The 18,723-nt window shown below is 38.4% G+C and overlaps 1 protein-coding gene across 1 annotated transcript in view; it reads left to right on the top strand.

The window, feature by feature from the left end:
- The window catches only part of PATJ (PATJ crumbs cell polarity complex component), a 274,406-nt gene that overhangs the window by 241,064 nt on the left and 14,619 nt on the right, over positions 1-18,723 (top strand). The window contains exons 38-42 of the mRNA XM_037500637.2: positions 497-583; positions 4,170-4,284; positions 5,596-5,633; positions 8,475-8,597; positions 9,332-9,436. Of these exons, the coding sequence (XP_037356534.1) occupies positions 497-583; positions 4,170-4,284; positions 5,596-5,633; positions 8,475-8,597; positions 9,332-9,436 (468 nt within the window). The remainder of the gene's footprint in view (positions 1-496; positions 584-4,169; positions 4,285-5,595; positions 5,634-8,474; positions 8,598-9,331; positions 9,437-18,723) is intronic.

The raw sequence follows: 18,723 nt of genomic DNA, 5'->3' as shown, positions 1-18,723 counted from the left end.
TAATTTTTTTTAAATTTTCCATTCACCTGTAACCAGGTATATTTTATTCTGTCTCACAAATAGCCATGGAAGCTTTGGCTAAGACCAACAAATTGTGTTTGCCTAAAATCCTGATTTCCTTCTAGAGTCATCCATCAGTTATCACTCAGGAGAGAATTTGTATTTGTAGATTCTCTCTGTTTGATCTGTGTGTTCTCCTCTTTCCACTTAATCATTTTGCTGCTCATGAATACTTCCATCAAAAGGGAAAAGGAAGAGGTAAATTAAAAGCTCATCCTTCCAACATGTTTAAAGAAGACATGAAAGGAATAACATTGAATTGAACATTTCTTTATGTTGTGTGATTTTTTTTTAATTACTGGGTTTCCTTTTTGCATATTACTTTCATCACCCATTTGCAATTTTTACAGTGAGAGGTGAATAGAGACTCTGCTGTGATAATTTAGGTCTTAAATGCTACTGTTTTCCACTTCTGTTCTGTTCTTGTCTTCCCAAGTGTGCACAGGGGCTTGTACAGCTAGAGATTGGAAGACTCCGAGCCGGTTCCTGGACCTCGTCAAGAAAGACATCGCAGAACAGTCAGGTTGTTGATGGCTTCCCATCAGGCTGACTCACTTCCCTGCTCCCATGGGGAGAAACCTGCCCATTTCATAAGTGATTGTTTGGAAATAATATGTAACATAGAGCATATTCACAATACCAAACCTGGTGTATTTTAATGTATTTGAAATAAAAATGAAAGGTGGGATGGAAATTCATTAATCCCTAGATTTTTCTCTCCTTTATTGCCTACAAATGTTTCTTAGAACCACTTTTCTTCTCCACTATTAGTTCTATATTGCCTATGCCTGCATGTACACAGCTGTGTTTATTTAAAAAAAAAAGAAAGAAAGAAGCAACATCTGGTGGCAATTTGACCCTCATTAGCACAACATTGTTCTATTCATTCAATTAAATATTACTGTAAAGTTAACTTGTGAATAGCCACTCACACATGCTGAGGGAAATTAATGGTATATTCTTAAGAGAGCAAAGTGTGGGGGTTTCACTTGTGGGAGGGAGGTCTTAATGGGGGATATTTTGTGAGTTAGCAAACATCTTATGTTTATTTGTAAAGCTGATGTAAGTGCCACTCTATTTAAAAAAAAAAAAAAGTACATTTCACTGTACTTTTTTTTTCATTGTAATAACTGGCAAAACCATGATAGTAGACTACACATTTCATCCCCTTTGGTACATAATGTAAATATAGAAACTTATATGTGACCCCGTAATCCCCTTTGATGTTATAGGTGGACCTTTGTTTGAGGTTAAAATCATTACTTTTGGTCCCCTCCCTGGTTGCCTTAGGCTAAAAACCTCTCCAAGGACTTTGCTCTGATTTTGTGGTTAGCACACAAGTGCTTCTAGAATGTTCTTAGCTGTCTCTTTTGCCTCATTTGTGTTAAAAAAAATAGGTAAGGCATAGTACCACTGTCCAAAAAGAGTCACAGATTGGCTGACTTGTCTTAGAGGATCCTCACGGCAGTCAAATCTAAAACATATACTAAGTCTGGAACTTTTCTGTTTTTTTAACATTTATGGCTTATGTATTAGGCAGCAAATATCATATGTGCTAAGACATAGTGCTACATTGGGGTTTCAGAAGTGAATGGTTGGTAATGATTCTGACCAGACATGTCAACAATGAGAACTTGAGGTGCAAAATAGTGGTCTCAACTTCTTCCTTAATAGACTATTCATTCGTTGAGTATTTGATTAAAGCCTCACTGTACACAGGAAGTTAAGGTACAGAATGAATAATACTGGAAATGAAATTTTTCTTCTGGAGAGTATGGAGGAACTTCACAAAGGACGTTCCATTGGTTCTTACTCCAAAAGGATTTTACTTGTTGAAAGAGGGTGAATTCATCCTCTTTGACAGGCATATGCTAAGACACGAAAGGATAAAGGAATTCTTCCAGTGTTTGAAGAAAATTTTAGACTGATAGGTGAGGTGGGGAGTAGAATTGGATTCCTGTCCTTCTGGAAAAGTGGATATGAGCATTGTAGTGATTAATAAAGTTCATGCTCATCTTAAACTCAGAGCTAACAAATTAAGAAACTCTATCATTCTGTCCAAAAAAACATGATTATGATTTACCTGATGAATGCTATCTGTCATATTTTGGAAACCTGGGGCAAAGTAGCAAATATTCTTGCATAGAATTTTTATTTTGGAGGATAGAAGTTATTCAGTTTTAAGGAAAACTGTTATATATTTATGTGTATATATATATATTTATAACATGTGTGTGTATATATATTCCTTAAACTTATGACTGAGATGACAGTAGAGTCTGTACTGAGCTTTGGCTAATTTGAAGAGGGCTTGTAGCCAGCTGTGATAAGTAAGACCAGCTCATGGCCCAGATGAAGAAACAAAGGATCCCATTCCCAAACATTTTCAACTCAACTTATTTAAGGCAATCAGATCTTTCTAGGGGCACAGATTTCTTTTTGGAAAATTGTAAAATAGGGTGGCAGATGCCTTCACTTGAGAACCAAGGAGAATTTTAACTTTTTTTTTAAAAGATTAATTTATTTATTTGTTTGTTTGTTTGTTTATACAAGCACTGGGTACAGTCAGAAGTGTGGGAGGGTGTGAGAATTCACCAGAGCCAGAGGGGGGAGCAGAGCAGGCAGAAGGACCGGCTCCTCCGGTGGCCGAGGAGCAGCCGGGGATCGAACTGCGCCGCAGAGGCCGCAGGCAACTTCGCAACCCAGCGCTCAACGGCTGCGCCACCGGGGGATGCCCAATTTTAACTTCCTAAGTTGGCCTACAGAAAGACCAAGAAATCTTCTAGTCTAGAGCCCACCAAGCCTCTTTTTTAAAATGTCTTTTCCACCAGGCAGGAAAGCTCTCTCTAGTCTGCATAGGAAAGTGTGTATTGGAAGCAAACACTTGAGAAATCTTTTCCTCAGACAACTGTGGAAACACTGCAAACACAGGCAAAGTTCCTATTTATAAAGGCCTGGCAAATGCATTGTTCTGAGGTTTTCTTAGGCAAAAATTCTAATATGCTGTGTCTCCTCAATTCTGGATAGTTCTCTCTATAGCACCATTGATTTAAATCATATCCTTTCAGGAAAAAAATGAAAATATACATTTATACATTTAAACTCCTTTAAATGTATATATCCATTATGAAGTATGCAGGTGTCTGTAACTTAGTTTGAAATGAATTTTTTAAAAATTAGGTGAATAGATGAATGGATATGTGATAAATAAATATTGTGGAATCTAGGTGTAGTGTATATGGAAGTCTGGTGTATAATTCTTTCAATTTTTGTGTATATTTGAAATTTCTTATATTTAAGGAAGTTAAAATATTAAACAATTTGTGTCATAGAACTAAGGAAATGGATCACATTATAGTTTATCAGGTGATAGTTGTGGTCTTAGATTTATTATAAATTTTTGAAGCAACTAGGCCTAACCTCAATAATTTGGTAGCAAGAATTATTTATTACTGGTGACATATTTTCTGCATTAGAAAGATCCTTTACTATGTGATCTTCATTGACTAGCCACTAACCACTCACAACTATAAACTATAGACCTCCAATATTTATTTACAAGAATTTGAGGGCAGTGGTGGAGTATAATAGTTGGGGCTAAATTACTATCTTGAAATAGCTTTGAGAATTTTTTTTTTTTAAACATATTCCTAAGACAACCCATTCCCTTGATATTTGCTGCTTTGGTCAAGTTTCTGTTAAGGATTTTCTTGTACTTGTTTTAGCAAAACATATCATATGATTTGGGTAATGAGGGAGTAAACATTGACTGCCGTCCCGTGACACATAGTCCATTAACTGGTCATATATAAACACAATGTGACAGCCGAGGAAAAGGACTCTGATTTTATGTGGAGCAAGAAATGCTTAAATTATTCTATGTTTTCTGCCTTGAGAATTGAAACCATATATAATAAAGAAAATAATGGAGAAAGCAATGGGGAAAATGTTAAATGGGATTGTGTTCCGCTGGTAAGAGAGAGTATGGTGATTTTTTGCTTACTTTTTTGGACTCTATTACCTAGTTATGACTGCTCAGTAATTAAAGCCCTAAGTATGGATATTTAAGTCAGTGTTTGCACACAGCTAACCACTGGGTTTCTTTTCAGGGGAGTCACCACAGCATACACAGCAACTTTCCTCCCTCCATTGCTCCCGTCATCACCAGCTTGCAAAACTTGGTGGGCACAAAAAGAGCTTCGGATGCTTCCCCCCAAAATTCAGGTAGGGGGCCTCCCTTGTGGCATAAAGATTACAAGTATCAGGGGACTGAGTTCGATCTCTGGCCAGGGAGCTGACCCACATGGTGCAGCAGACCTCTCCTGTCTTGCCCACTGCTCCCCTCAGCAGTGTATTTCAGTAGATCCACCTGTTCTGCTCCCCACTCTATCTCTGGTGAATCCACTCACCCTCCACAGCTCTGGCCTGCACCCTAGTTCTTCTGCACAAAAATAAGTAAAAAATCTTAAAAAAAAAAAAAATTCACCGCTCCCCGGTGGCGCAGCGGTAGAGCGCTGGGTTGCGAAGCTGCCCGCGGCCTCTGCGGCGCCGGTTCAATCCCCGGCTGCTCCCCGGCCACCGGAGGAGGGTCCCACATGGCGCGCAGACCTCTCCTGTCGCCCGCTGCTCCCCTCAGCAGTGTACTTCGGTCCTTCTGCCTGCTCTGCTCCCCGCTCTGGCTCTGGTGAATTCTCTCACCCTCCCGCGCTTCTGACTGTACCCAGTGCATGTATAAACAAAACAAACAAACAAGCAAACAAATAAATAAAGAAAAACATGCCTCTATTAAAAAAAAAAAAATTAAAAAAAAAAAATTAAAAAAAAAAAATTTAGGTGTTACTTGGACACACCTCTAGCAAAAGCATCCTGATAACTTATTTTTATTAATATTAAAAATATAATAATCTTTCTACCTTCCATTGAAATATTTTAAGCCTCAAGCTTTCTGAAAGACCTGTTCTGGAGGAAGATAAACCATAGGGATTGATTTCTGGAATGTGCCTTTAACTTGACACAAATCATATGAAAAACAGAAAAGTAAAAATCTTAAGTGCTTCATAATGTAAAGCTACTTAGAATGAGAAAATTTTAAAAGTACAGGCCACTCGAGGAAGGTCAGACGTGCCTGTATCATTGCAAATGGGGAGGGCAAGCGGTCTTTTTAAATCTTTCCTTGGGTAGAAGGTTATCTTTGATTAAGGCAGAGAAATGTATAGTGAAACAAAAATGGCTCATCCTCCCAGCCATTTAATCACCATATTCCAGGCAGTTAAGGCTACAGTCCATCAGCTTTTGTCAGACCAAATGATTATGGCCACATCTATCTCAAACACAAAGAACTTCTTTAAAACAGAGGACATAGCCTCTGATCAAGGCTTGCCAGCTTGGATTTTGAGAAAGGATGTCATGCCTGCTTGTTCAGTATTCTCTCCTGAAATCCTGGGAAATGATACCATTTTCATGGGATAATGTTACATTGTAAATATATTCTCTCTCAATTTAAAAAAGTTAATTGTATTGCTTCTTTATTTATAGGCACAGATACGGGACCCAGGACTGTTGAGATAATCAGAGTAAGTCAGTTATTTTGCTATTTTCTTTTCTGGTTTAGATTGAATTTGCATAAAATGTACATTTTTTCCCCCTAAATAAATTTCTTGAATTTTTAGTGTTCCCTTATATATTTACTGAGGTAAATATATGATCTAGTAAGCTAACATAAACTGACAGAAAAATACAAGAAAGCACATAGATGACCACTAGTTACTTTTTGGTATGTTCCATCCACTATATTTTTTATGCATTTACGTTTTGAAAAACAAAAAGTGGTATTATACTTGGCCTTTTTCACTTTAAAGCGTGAACTTTTAGCCAAGCCTATAAATATTTTTGAGTACCTATATAGCACGATTTTTACTAGTGCACAGAATTCTGTCATACAAATACACTGTGATTTTCTTAACCAGCTTCCTGTTATTAAAAAGATAGCATATTTCTCGACTTCTGCTGTCTTTTATAGCCAAATATGTCTATATATTCTTTTCTGCCCATATCATGGGTGACTTCCTCAAGATTAACTCTTAGAAATGAAATTGTTACATCAAAAGCAATGCTTATTATTAGAGGCTTTTATGTAATACTGTTAAATTGCTCTTCTAAGGAGATTATATAAAATGCATTTCAGTTCATAAATTGGTCAAATTCTGATTTTCAAACTCCTGTGTGATATCCAGAATATTAGAAAGTAGACATCTATTTTGATCCCATTAGTCATTTAATTTAGGATTCCAGAATAGTGGGTAAAAACAAAGGCCCTGTTTAATCATAGTTCGACTACAGTAAAGTGACCCAGCATAGCTGAGTTCCCTGGAGATAATCACAGCTGGGTCTGAAAGTGTTCAACCACTTGTTAGCTCTCTGACCTTGGGCAAGTTATTTATCTCTATTTTTCTTATCTAGAGAATTGGTGTGATAACATATTTTACCTCACAAAGTAAATATTGTTGTGTAGATTAAATGAGGTAATGCATATAATGAATTTGACATAGTACCTAGTGCATCATGAATGTGAATGTCTAAGAAGTGGCCTTCATTATTTTGGCCTCAGGTTTGACTGACTCTGTTTTATGTGTTCCTAATACCTTTCCACCAGAGTGGCAACTCAGATGTTTCTATGATGGGAACGTTAAATGTACCAACATGTGCATTATTATGGATTTATTAAGGAAACATTGTGATAGATTTGAACAAAACCAAATTACTCCATAAATTTCTCCTCATTCCAGATTTATAAAATATTATTTTATGTTTCCTTAGTCATTTCAGTCACTTGTTTTTACAGACTTAAAAAAAATAAAGGTCTGTTCCTAGCAACCCATTTTTTTCCACACATGGTCCAAGCAGAAACTTCATAATGAAACACATCTTGCCATTTTGCATGCAGGGATTTCCTGTTGGTACATTTAGAAAATACAAGCTAGACTCAAATACTTTGGAAAACAGCATGTAAACTACCTGAGACTAGAAGGGTTAGCAAATGTTTACCTCAACTATCCTGTGTATCTTAAAGAACTCAAGAAAATCAGTCACATTTCTCTGGTTCTTTGCATGTCAAGTAATTTAGGATTTCATCCTGGACCTCGTGGATGTCATGCTGCGTAGACTCCAAGGAATGTTGATGTTTTTGTTTTAGCGGGCAGTCAAGCCAGTGAGCTTCAGTGCAGGTTCTCCCTCACCTTTTCTGAGTGGTGGTTCAGATCTCAAGTCAGTTCTCTAGTTTGTCTGTCTCACACTTTGAGCCTGAGAATCCAATGAGTCCACTTGCAAAGTTAAGAATATTCTCCTCTTCTCTAGTATCTTCCCTGATTTCCCAGCCAAAGGGGCTCCTTCTCCTGGCTCCTCTTTTGGAAAGATGGGAGTTTCAGTCAGTTTTATCAGTTTGCACCCCCTTTGTAGTTCCTCGACCACACCCTCAGGACAAAGAAAAAATTCAGGACATTCATCCCTTGTTGCCATTTCTCCCAGTTTGGCTCTCCACCACCATTTGAGTTTCTTTACTTTTCAATGGCCCCTGGTAAGTTGTTTTTGTATTTTGACAAGCATTCTTCATTTTCATCAGCAAGAGTAAGAGGGGTATACATGGCCACCATACTGAAATTGGAAATTGTCGTTTTTTTCTTTAGTGATTTTTAAAATATTAGTCCTGTGATAGAACTGTGGGGCCAACCTGGGCAAGGGCCAGACTCTTCCAGCAGGACTGGGTTAGGCCACGTTTCCTCCCCTAGTCATACAGGGGACAGTTTCAGTTACATGTGACTTCTCTCTCCAGACTCTATTGTTACTATAGTGGGTGTCCTCTAAAATCCTTTGTTTTAATGCAGTCATGCAGATATTTTAGAGCCAAGTGTGTTTGTTCACACCCAGATGAACATGATATGTATGGCAGTTTAATCATAAACACCATATGAGAACATATTTGCCAAGTCTGCATCAAAATTGGCCACTAAACTGAGCAGCGGCATAGGGTTTGGTTTTTTTGGTTTTTGGTTGTTTTGGTTGTGTATTTTTTTTTTTTTTACTCCTATGTTGCCTTTTATTGAGCCTCTTTTGTGAGCCAGGACTGTACTATATCATCTCAGTCTTTAAACCAACACTGTGAGGTATAGGTAGTGTTCTTCTCATTTTATGCATAGAAATGGAGGCACTCGGAGGTTAAGGAACTTCCCAAAAACCCTGAACCTAATCAGTGCTAGAACTGAAACACAAGTCTTCTGAATCCAAAGGTACTACAGTTAACTCTTTTGTCTCCCTGGCCTGCTACATGATGAAGGGATTTTGTTCAACTGCTATCTGGGGACAATTAGGTGGTGGTTCTTTATTAAATATATAAGCATTATGTTTTCCTTCTTTTTTAGGAGCTCAGTGATGCCCTGGGAATCAGCATTGCTGGAGGAAAAGGAAGTCCCTTGGGAGATATCCCAATATTTATTGCCATGATTCAGGCCAGTGGCATGGCTGCACGTACACAGAAGCTTAAAGTAAATAAGGGAATTGGTGGCTAGCAGCATGTGGTGAGCCAGAGAAAAAGTGGCCGCCACGGGTACCTTGTTTAAAGTTGGAATTCCAGCAACCATCAGAGACCCACACTGAGGGCACAATGCACTGGAGAAAGTTTATACCTGAAATTCATTAGGTCCCTAGGCATATAAAAATATTATTGTTTGTTTCAAAGCTTCTCCATGAAAGAAATTGCAGTTCATTTGCAAAACCTTCCATACCATTTTTAGCACTTCATTTCACCCAAAATTGATTTTCATCTGAAAGAGATTTGACCTTACAATCTTCCTTGAACCGAAAAAGTCAACATTCTTATTATTTTTTTTTCCCTACTGCCCCTTAATCTTAACTTAGGTAGAAAAATAAAGCAGAAAATATTTGGTTCCCTCATTAGAGCTTTATTGAACAGTTAATTTGTGTACCCCACGATTACTGGCAAATGGATATATGAAACACCAGTATTACCAAAACACAAAAGTGGCCTACTGTGTCTTTTAATAATCAAATCTGACCCCCTTCTTGTTTCTCTGATTGGTCTGTATTTGGGGAAAGCCATAAAAATTCCTCAAGGTTCTTAAACACATACACACAGTAGAAACAAAATCTTCACAATAGCCACAAATGGGAAATATGACTCACAAAGAATTTTTAAGCATTCTTCTCAAATTTAATTTTTCTTAATGATAGTGATTTTCTACCACTTTTGTACTTGCAGGTTGGAGATCGGATTGTCAGCATTAATGGGCAACCTTTGGATGGGCTGTCTCACGCAGACGTGGTTAATCTGCTGAAGAACGCCTACGGGCGCATTATCCTGCAGGTACTGTGATCAATGGAACACGCAGCTGTGCGAGGCAGATAAGTGGCGTGCAAAAGGGATTGAGCGTCACTGGCAGGAGGCATCACCGCCAGCAGGGTGCTTGCTGATGTGAATTATGAAGGTTGAAAGCAAGAAATTATTATTTTTATTCAGAAATTCTTTAATGCCACCCATACAGGCAGTGAGCATGATTATATGAAAGCATAACAAGGGGAGAAAAATTACTCTTTGCTTCACATGATAAATCAACAAGGCTTTTAGCTTCCAGCGTTCTTTGTAAATCAAAGTTTGCAAGGAATAGGAAATGATTTCTTTTCTTATGCCCAAAAACTGTTACTGAACTGCCCAAGTGCTGTTTCTTCCTCTCCCCTTAAAGAAAGGGAAAAATACAATGTTCTTTTTCCTGTAGCATAAATGATTGCCAGCACTTAAATTCTCACAGCACAGTAGTCATCCACTAAGGCAGACAATTATTTATCAGCTGCAGTCTCCAAGAGGGTTGACCAAAGGCTCAGGAAACTATACCAGCAAGTAAAAACAAAATGTGCTATTTACCCCTCCTATATTCAAGCACTCAGATGCCCCTGAGATAGCTATTGCGCAGTGAGGTGAGAGACAGCATGTTGACAATGAGTTTTGTGAATGGGTTTCCCCCAAAATGTGTGATTGTAATAAGCATACTTCTGTAGAGGTAGTATAAAATAAGTAGGTTAAAAAGAATAAAACCCACCCTTAGTACCCGAGAGGGCGAGCCAGCCCCTCAGTTCATTCCAGCCTTAACACAGTGAGTTCCAATTGAAAAACCATTACATTTGGGAGAACCAGTTTGTGATGCTAGAACCTCATATCTCAATGGTCTAAGGCCAAAGCTCCACAAGTAAATGGTTTTCAGCACCAATGAGGGAAATCATGCCAGTCCTGCCAGTAGTTTCAAGGGAGTTTATGTGATAGGCAACATACTGTTCAATGAACCGATCCCCCTGTTTCTGTTCAACACAAACTGAAATTCTGTGTACTGGCTGTTGAATAGACTTCCCCTCAACTCCTGTTCTCACTTTCATGGAAAACTTCCATTTCTATCTCCACCCCTAACAATGCTTCCCTTTTTTCCTGTTGTGCTTGCTCTTCCTTCAAGTTATGCTGACCCCTAGAGGTCCTGCAAGTGCATCTCTTCTGTCTCAATACAGTGGATAAGGAGTTATACAGAATTTTAGGAGGGAGCTCATTCAGATGATAACGTATCAAGAGGGGGGAAAAATGTCTCCCTTAGCAAAATTCAGGTTTACTAATATTTTCATACACTCCTCTAATTTGTTCAGCTCTACCTTCCCAAAGAAATGAGAAGACAATTTAAAAGTGTAATATCAGCTAAATATAAATATACCTTAAAGGAAAATGAACTCATACAGAATTAAATCTCATTCAACCAAATTTCCACTGTTGACAGACTTTAAAGAAGATTCTGATTTTTTTCTATTTCTATATTTTAAGATATAAATGACATTGGGTCACACTAGTTGATGATGTTATTTTCTACCATGTGCTGTTAAAAGGTTAATGGAATTCTTTGGGATTTTCACAGTTGAAAGCTATACAGTTATGGGTATGAAGCATATGTGCCCCCAAAAGCTTGAGACACAAAACCCAAGAAACTCTTATGCTCTGCTTCAGGCACCTTTTAGCTGTATAGTGTATTTGCTTTAATTAACACAATGTGCATGGAGTAGTACCAGCAATACAATTATCACAGCTGACTTGTCACTAGGTAATTATTTTTATTATCAGGTGAGCCAGCCCCATTGGCAGAGAGAGGAAAGGTCAAATAATTGTGTCTGATGATGTGGAAAAGACTTATTGTGGGTGTATCATGCCAAGCAGTTGGCAACTGCCGATTGCTCAGGGAAGATTAAGGTCTGGGTCAGCCCACTGTAGGATGAAGAAGGGGAAAAGAGTGGAAAAGACAAGCGACATTTTTGGAAGCTTCTCCCTTGGTTTAAATTGGTATAATAAGGTATAATAAGGAAACAGCTATTTCTATCCTGAAAATCTGATGATTTCTTATTCCCAATTATAGATTGGTCATTGGAGATTAATTTGACTATGAGGAATTATTTAAATGTTCACAATTATATTTGTTTCTGTAGTTTGCCTGGCTCAGCTCTTTTGTCTGTGGAATTACCATAAATATTACTTTTTTGGACAAAATCATGTAACCCAGACTCTGCTGGAAGAAAAAAATTTGTTTTAATATCTTTCTTTGAGTATTTAGAAATTAGGTATAGTGTATCAGGGATCTTTATCACTAATGGGACTTATGGGACCTGTTCTGGGTCCATTAAAAGATTTTCTGAACATTTTAGAGCATAAGAGAAGGCATGGATTGAAGTAACTAGGGAAAAAGAAGGACTCTGTTGGGAGAGAAGAGAATATTGTAGTTTGAGACATCCAGGTGCAGCTGTCTGGCAGGCAGAGGACATGTGCTGCCGATGTGCAGGGAGACGTCAGTGCTGTAAACAGAGGCAAATAAGACCATCAGAGGCTTTTCAGTATTGACATATTCATTGCCTGGCATATTATACTTTACAAATATTGATTGAATAAGTGAATGAAACAGTGAAAGCAAAGACTGAGGACCAAGGCTTGGGGTCAGCAGCAAGTATGGAGGGTGGGAGAAGGATTCTAAGATCAGCAAGATTAATTAATGGTCTGTCTACAAAGTAGTTTGGAAGACCCTTTGAGGGTATCCTGTAGCACATGCGTGCACAATGTGTGCAGGCATCCACCCACCCACTCACCCACACACACACACCACCCACAAACAACTGATGAAAAGGCTCCAGCTATTGGTTGGGGGAAGAGAGAGAAACACGTCATATTTCAGATAATAGAGAGAAATGACTTCTCTTGTGTACCCTAGACTAAAAATGAAAGAGAAAAAAAATAAGACACAGGATTAATTCATGAAACTCAATATCCAACAAACAGGAGTTACAAAAACGAAAAACAGAAAGATAGCACAGAAATGAAATAAATTTAGCTTAGGCTTATATTAATCAATGAGCAAGGTAAATGAAAGAGTAATACCTGTATGTACATTGTGAAATGTTCAGAGAGAAAATTATAAACTATGTATAAAAGGATAGAAGAGTGAAATGACACCTGACTTTTTTTCAGCAGTGTGTGTGTCTGAGAAAATTACTTTAGGATATGCTTCAACAAAAAGGCAATGTATGAAAGAGAGAAGCCCACTGGCTTGAAGTCTCAGGACAGCTATGTAGCAGGTATAGAAAACAACTTGTCCAAATTAAAGCAGGCAGAAAGAGGAGTTCTAGAGAGATGCCTCTAAATTAAAGAGGGGAAAAAAAGGACAGATAAATTGTCTTTTTTTTTTTGACTTGTTTATCAAACTGTTCATGTTTTTGTTTGTTTTACTTTGAGTTACCTAAAAACCCTTTAATTTGCCTTAAAAGTAGTTTTGGAAATTATTGAATTAAAAATAGCAAGCAGTATGGAATTCTAGGAAACATCTGATCCTAACCCTTATATTTTTCCTCTATTTTAGCTTTAAAATAAATTATTTCATCAGTGCAATAAGGCAGGCCCTAGCATCTTCAGTTATAACTGAACTGTGTACTCAGATCAGTGTATGAATAACTTAAAAAGGAAAACTAATCCTACTTTACTATTGTTTGGTAAAAAAAAAAAAAAAAAACTCATTTTCTTCTACTGCATTTCCTACCCCATCAATTTCAAAACCACAAAGAATCATTCATTTGATTTGGAGCATTCATGAGCATCTTCCTGGAATTCACATTGACTAGCAATGCTGCTCTCACAAACACTAAATGTATTTTTTTCCCCTCCAGCAAACTACCTGTGCCCATACCCCATCTGCCTGCCTCCCCATCCTCTCCATCCATTCCCCATTCCCCTCTGGTAACCATTATCTTCTTTTTGCTGAGTTCATTTTATTCCTTCTACTGTTTTCCTATAGTTTGGTTGTTTGTTTGTTTTTTGTTTTTTTTTTGGGGGGGTTAATGTATTTTCCACAGATGAGTGAAACCAACCTGATCTTTCAGTTTTTGACTGAGTTCACTCAGTTCACTTCAAGGTCCATCCATGTCCCAAATGCCACTGTTTCATCTTTCTTCACAGATGTGTAATATTCTATTGAGTATATGCTCCACTGTTTCTCTATCCATTCATCTGTTGACGGTCACTGGGTTGGTTCCATAACTTGGCAATTGTGAACAGTGCTGCTATACACATAGCTATAGATAAAACTTTTTGCATTAGAGTTTAAAAAAAAACAGCAGATGTTGTAGTAGTCAATTCAGAATGTTCTATAAACATTCTAAGTCATAATAATAAAACCTGTGCAACCAAACACTGTTATGCATGGAATGTTAATAGTGTGAGAATTTGGGATATGTTAGTAGAGAAGATAATATAGGAATGTTATCTTTAAAGTTAAAATAAAGAGATTTTTGGAAATTGTTAGGACAACAGAGCTGAAAGTATATTTAAAGAACATAGGAAACAAGTAGAACTTAAAAATAATATAAGTGGAAAAGTTTGCAACAGTTTTCATCTGTTGAAATACAGAGATAGACATCAAGATAATAAATTTCAAAATAGGTTTGTAAGCATATTAGCTTATACCTCTAAAATTGAAATCAGAAAATATTCCATGGTTCTCCAGGAAGTGAGAATGTTGGGGTTTTTATCATGTACTATACTGTTTAATTTTTTATCAAGTGCATACACAAAAATACCTTGGAAAATCAAATATAATTAAAAAGAGCCACTAGCCAAGAATACAGGTGTAGGAGAGAAAGAGAGAAAAAAAAAAATGTCAAGAACAGTACACTTAACAATGAGGCAGAAGTAAGTAAAATTGTAGAAAAGTCACTATAACTAACACATAAGTTACTGGCAATCTGTAAAAGAACAGATTTGCTTCTGAGTAGGTGGCAAGTCAGTTATTGGGGGTTCAGAAGAGAAGAAAAAGTAGGGATGTTGCCTTTGGAAAAGAAGGTAAGAATTTTTGCAGGAAATTTGAGTCTGATGGCTTCCCTTTTAGTATGATCCTTTTCTAAGAATAAATAAAGCAAAGATTTTGATATTTGAGAGCAGTGCTTCTCAAACTATAGCATGCTCCAGAATCACCTGGAGGGGTCCCACTTCCAGTCTCTGATTCTGTAGACTGGGATGAAAGTCAAGCATTTGCATTTGTAATAAGCTCTCAGGTGACTGATGCAGCTAGTTCAGAGACCAACTTGAGACCCAAGGGATGAGTACAGGTTCACATATGGTTTTCTCCATGCCTAAAATACCCTCCTTACCCCATTCTCATCCTCTAGAGATCTTGTAAAATTCTTTCTTTAGAAGCACTCCAACCAAGAACAGAGAGTACCCAGGCACCAGTTTCCCCCTAGACCATGAATTTATCTAAAGCTGAGACAGGTCTGTGCTGCTGGCACAGGGCCTGGCCTCCAGAACCAATGCTGATTGTTTAGTCACGTTGAGCATGTTGCTGAGCCAAGTTGAAGGAAAAGAATTCACAGTTACCAATTTAATCCATAAAAATTTCAGTAGGGGAGAAAGATGGATGGGACTGGGAATTGAAAAGGTATGTGGTAGAGAGTATAGGGTAAGCATTGAAAGCACCTAGGAATAAAACTTTACTTCATAATTTTTAACCCTGGCTGCACAATAAAATTGCCAATTCCAATACCAGTTCCCTCACCCCAGATTTAATTGGATATGAAGAAAAGATATTGGGATATTTTAAAGTCCCCCAGAGGCTCTAACATGTAACCAGGTGAAGACCAGCTGATCTATGGGCCTCCTCATCAGGAGGATAGGAAGTCAAGTGATGCCAGGAACGTGACAAGCGCCAGGAAAGGGACAAGGAACTAAAGGTTTCAGTTAAAATGAGGACCTGGTGAGATTGGTAGGTGTTTGTGTCAGAAGGTGCACATTTGAATCCTCTCACTTTACTCTCTACTTCCCTCGCAACAGTGACCATAGCTCTGCTGTGAAAATTAAATAAGGTGTAAAGTTTAATGAAACTGTGAATTGCTAGTGTAACCATTTAAATAATCAGTATTTTATTACTTTATAATAGACAAGCTCAGAGGATGCTAAAATTCCTTTTAAAATCAGAAAGTGGTGTCCAAAGTGGCAGTTGAGGTTTATGCCACTTGGGGCTGGAAGTCACTTTGCCCTTTCTTATTTTAATCCAAACGTAAAACATTCAACAGTCTAAGCCATTGTATTATTTAAACAGACACATTAAAATCAATATATTCTGATTTCATTAGATTCTAAATAAAAACTTTAAGATTTCTACTCTAGTAAGTCACATCAAATGCCAGGCATGCAACAAGACAAGGGTTTTTTGGATGGTTTTTCTGTAATGGGCCCAGATCTTAAGGTACCAGCTTTCCTAGGATCACGCTGACTGTCCAACCTTGTCTTTTCATCATTTCTGCATTGAGGATCTAGAATCCAGGCTGGTATGACTGCTGAGTTTGTATTTTATGCTACAAGATTTGGGTCCTAACAAATCTACGGACTAACTTTGTTCCTTGATAGAATAGCAGCTCAGGAAAGTTCTAAGAAATCAAACTTTCCTGCACTGTGATATCCAACTTATTTGGAAAATGTTTGACTTCTCAATTCTCTTAAACATAAAACCCCAATCTTTTTTTTTTTTAAAGATTTATTTATACAAGCACTGGGTACAGTCAGAAGTGCAGGAGTGTGAGAGAATTCACCAGAGCCAGAGCGGGGAACAGAGCAGGCAGACTACGACATACACTGCTGAGAGGAGCAGTGGGCACTGCAGGAGAGGTCTGCGTGCCATGTGGGACCCTCGCTGGTGGCCGGGGATCAAACTGGTGCTGCAGAGGTTGTGGGCAGCTTTGCAGCCCAGCGCTCAACTGCTGCGCCACCAGGGGAGGCCCCCAATACAATTTTTAAGGAAAGGTACTCATCCTAGGGTCTGTGCACTTTATTACTCAGGCAATTTATTAAGCATGTAATTTTAAGGAGGGAATGTGGGGCCAAGGGGGAAGAGCAGTTGAAAGGGGAAACAAGGATTGAGGGATGAGGCAGTTGGAGGGGGAAATGTGGACTCTGGTGTAGGGGCAGTCAGAGGGGGTAGCGTGGACTCTGAGGTATGGGCAGTCAGAGGGGGAAATGCGGACTGTGGGGTAGGGGCAGTTGGAGGGGGAAACACAGGTGCAGGGAGAGCTGCATTAGGAGGAAACACACTTGGAGGAGGAAACATGCTTATTGGCTCTTCCTCTTTTACTGATTCAAAAGTCTGCTCTTGTTCGTTAGGTTCATGTTTCTCAGGCTCAAAAGATAAGGTTCGTCCCCCATCCTTCATTTCATGAGCACCCCCCTTATCGGGGGAAGGGATTTCTTCCTTCTCTTTCATTTCGCAAGTGTCCTTTTCCTCGAGTGGAGGGCTTCTCCTCTCTTTCTTCAGGTAAGTGGTTGCCCTCTCCTCAGGTGGAGGGATTTTCTCCTCTTTCTTCAAATCAGTAGTTGCTCTCTCCACATGAAGAGACTTATTAAATGTTTGATCCTAAAAAGGTTTGGCAAAGATATGAGGAAACAAAGTGTCTAGTGAGAGTTTACAACTGGTGCAACCTCTTGGCAACTTAAGGAGATCTATTAATATGCATGTACCCATCAGCCAGCACTTCCATGTCTAGCTGTCTACCTTTTCCCCCCCCAAGATTTTATATATATTTTATATAATTTATATATATTTATATATTTATATATATATTATATAATATTTTATATTTTATATATATATATATATATGTCTTACAACATTGTTCATTTTTGTATAATGTTTGATTTCTCCTCTCAGGTGTAGTCTCCATAAAATTCTCACCCCCAAGTAACATGTGATCCATCACCATAGTCTCTTGTGCTCTTCCCTCCTGTTTTAATCCCTCTCCATCCCCTATGCCTGCTGAATATCTCCAATTAATGGTAGCCTGCTAGTGTTGTCTTTTTTTTTTTTTTCCTGATCCCTTACTTGGTTCCCCTGTAGTCCTCCTGTAAGTGAAACCATCTGATATTTCTTTTTCCTTCTGACTTGTTTCACTGAGCATAATCCCTTCCAGCTCCATCCGTGTTGCTGCAAATGGCTTGTCTTTTTTGATTGCTATATATACACACACACACATATGTGTATGTGTATATATATATATATATATATATATATATACACACACACACACACATATAGACACACACACATCTTTTTGATCCAGTCATCTATTTTTGGACATTTAGGTTGTTTCCATATCTTAGTTATAATAGTGCTGCAGTATATATAGGAGTGCAAGTTTCCTTTCAAATTAATGTTTATATGTCCTTTGGGTGAATTCCTAGGAGTGGAATTGCTGGGTCATATGGTAACTCCATTTTTAGTAATTTGAGGACCCTCCACACAGCTTTCCATAGTTGTTGGACCAGTTTGCATTCCCACCATCTAGCTGTCTCCCTTAAAGAACCACTCTCCCGATATCTGTAGCAGCGCTGTGTACAACAGTAAAGAGGAGCATAAACTCATAGGACCTGCAGGTTAATGGTTTTAAAGGTTGACTGGGGAACAAGGACGGAATCTACCACACTCCAGCTGCTCATGGATAAGGAATGAGAGGAAAGTTTGCTAATCTGAGTATTGCAAAAACCCAGACCACAGGCTACAAAAGACTTGGAGCTTGCCCCAGCCAGATCCAAGGACTCCAGATACCACCACTCTTGAACCAGGCATTTAAGTTGTATAGACCTTAGTACCCACCATCTAAGCACCTTTAAAACCTCTGTGCTTTTCCCAGGGAAGACTACCTGTCCTCTCCTCTTTCCACTTTGAATGAATGTGTTCGTATCTGCCTCCCATAGAAGGTGACATCAGTTGCAGCCTATTTGGTGATGGACACAGTTGCCTTCCTTGGTTCCCTCCGCTCTCCTCTCTATTCCCAGAACCTGCCACAGAGGTTTTACCCAGGAATTCAAGGCTTACTTCAGAAGAAGAAAAATGAGTAAATGTGTCATTAGCCCGTTTGTCTTCACCCTTTTAAAAAAAGGGACCTCCCTGACCTTACCTCCATGTTGTTCAGGTCTCCGGTGTTGAAGAGGTAAAAAGCAGTTCAGACAGGGCTGAGTCAAGACTTAGACCATAGCAACTTGAACTTATATCCAGCTACATGAACACACCTTTCGGAGATCAGATCCCCTTTCACATGTCAGTC

This window comes from Talpa occidentalis, unplaced genomic scaffold (assembly GCF_014898055.3).
Source record: "Talpa occidentalis isolate TD23 unplaced genomic scaffold, MPIMG_talOcc4v2.1 talOcc4.9, whole genome shotgun sequence".
Taxonomy (NCBI): Eukaryota; Metazoa; Chordata; class Mammalia; order Eulipotyphla; family Talpidae; genus Talpa; species Talpa occidentalis.
The sequence above is the reverse complement of the archived record's forward strand: the minus strand, read 5'-3'. Positions and strand labels throughout refer to the sequence as shown.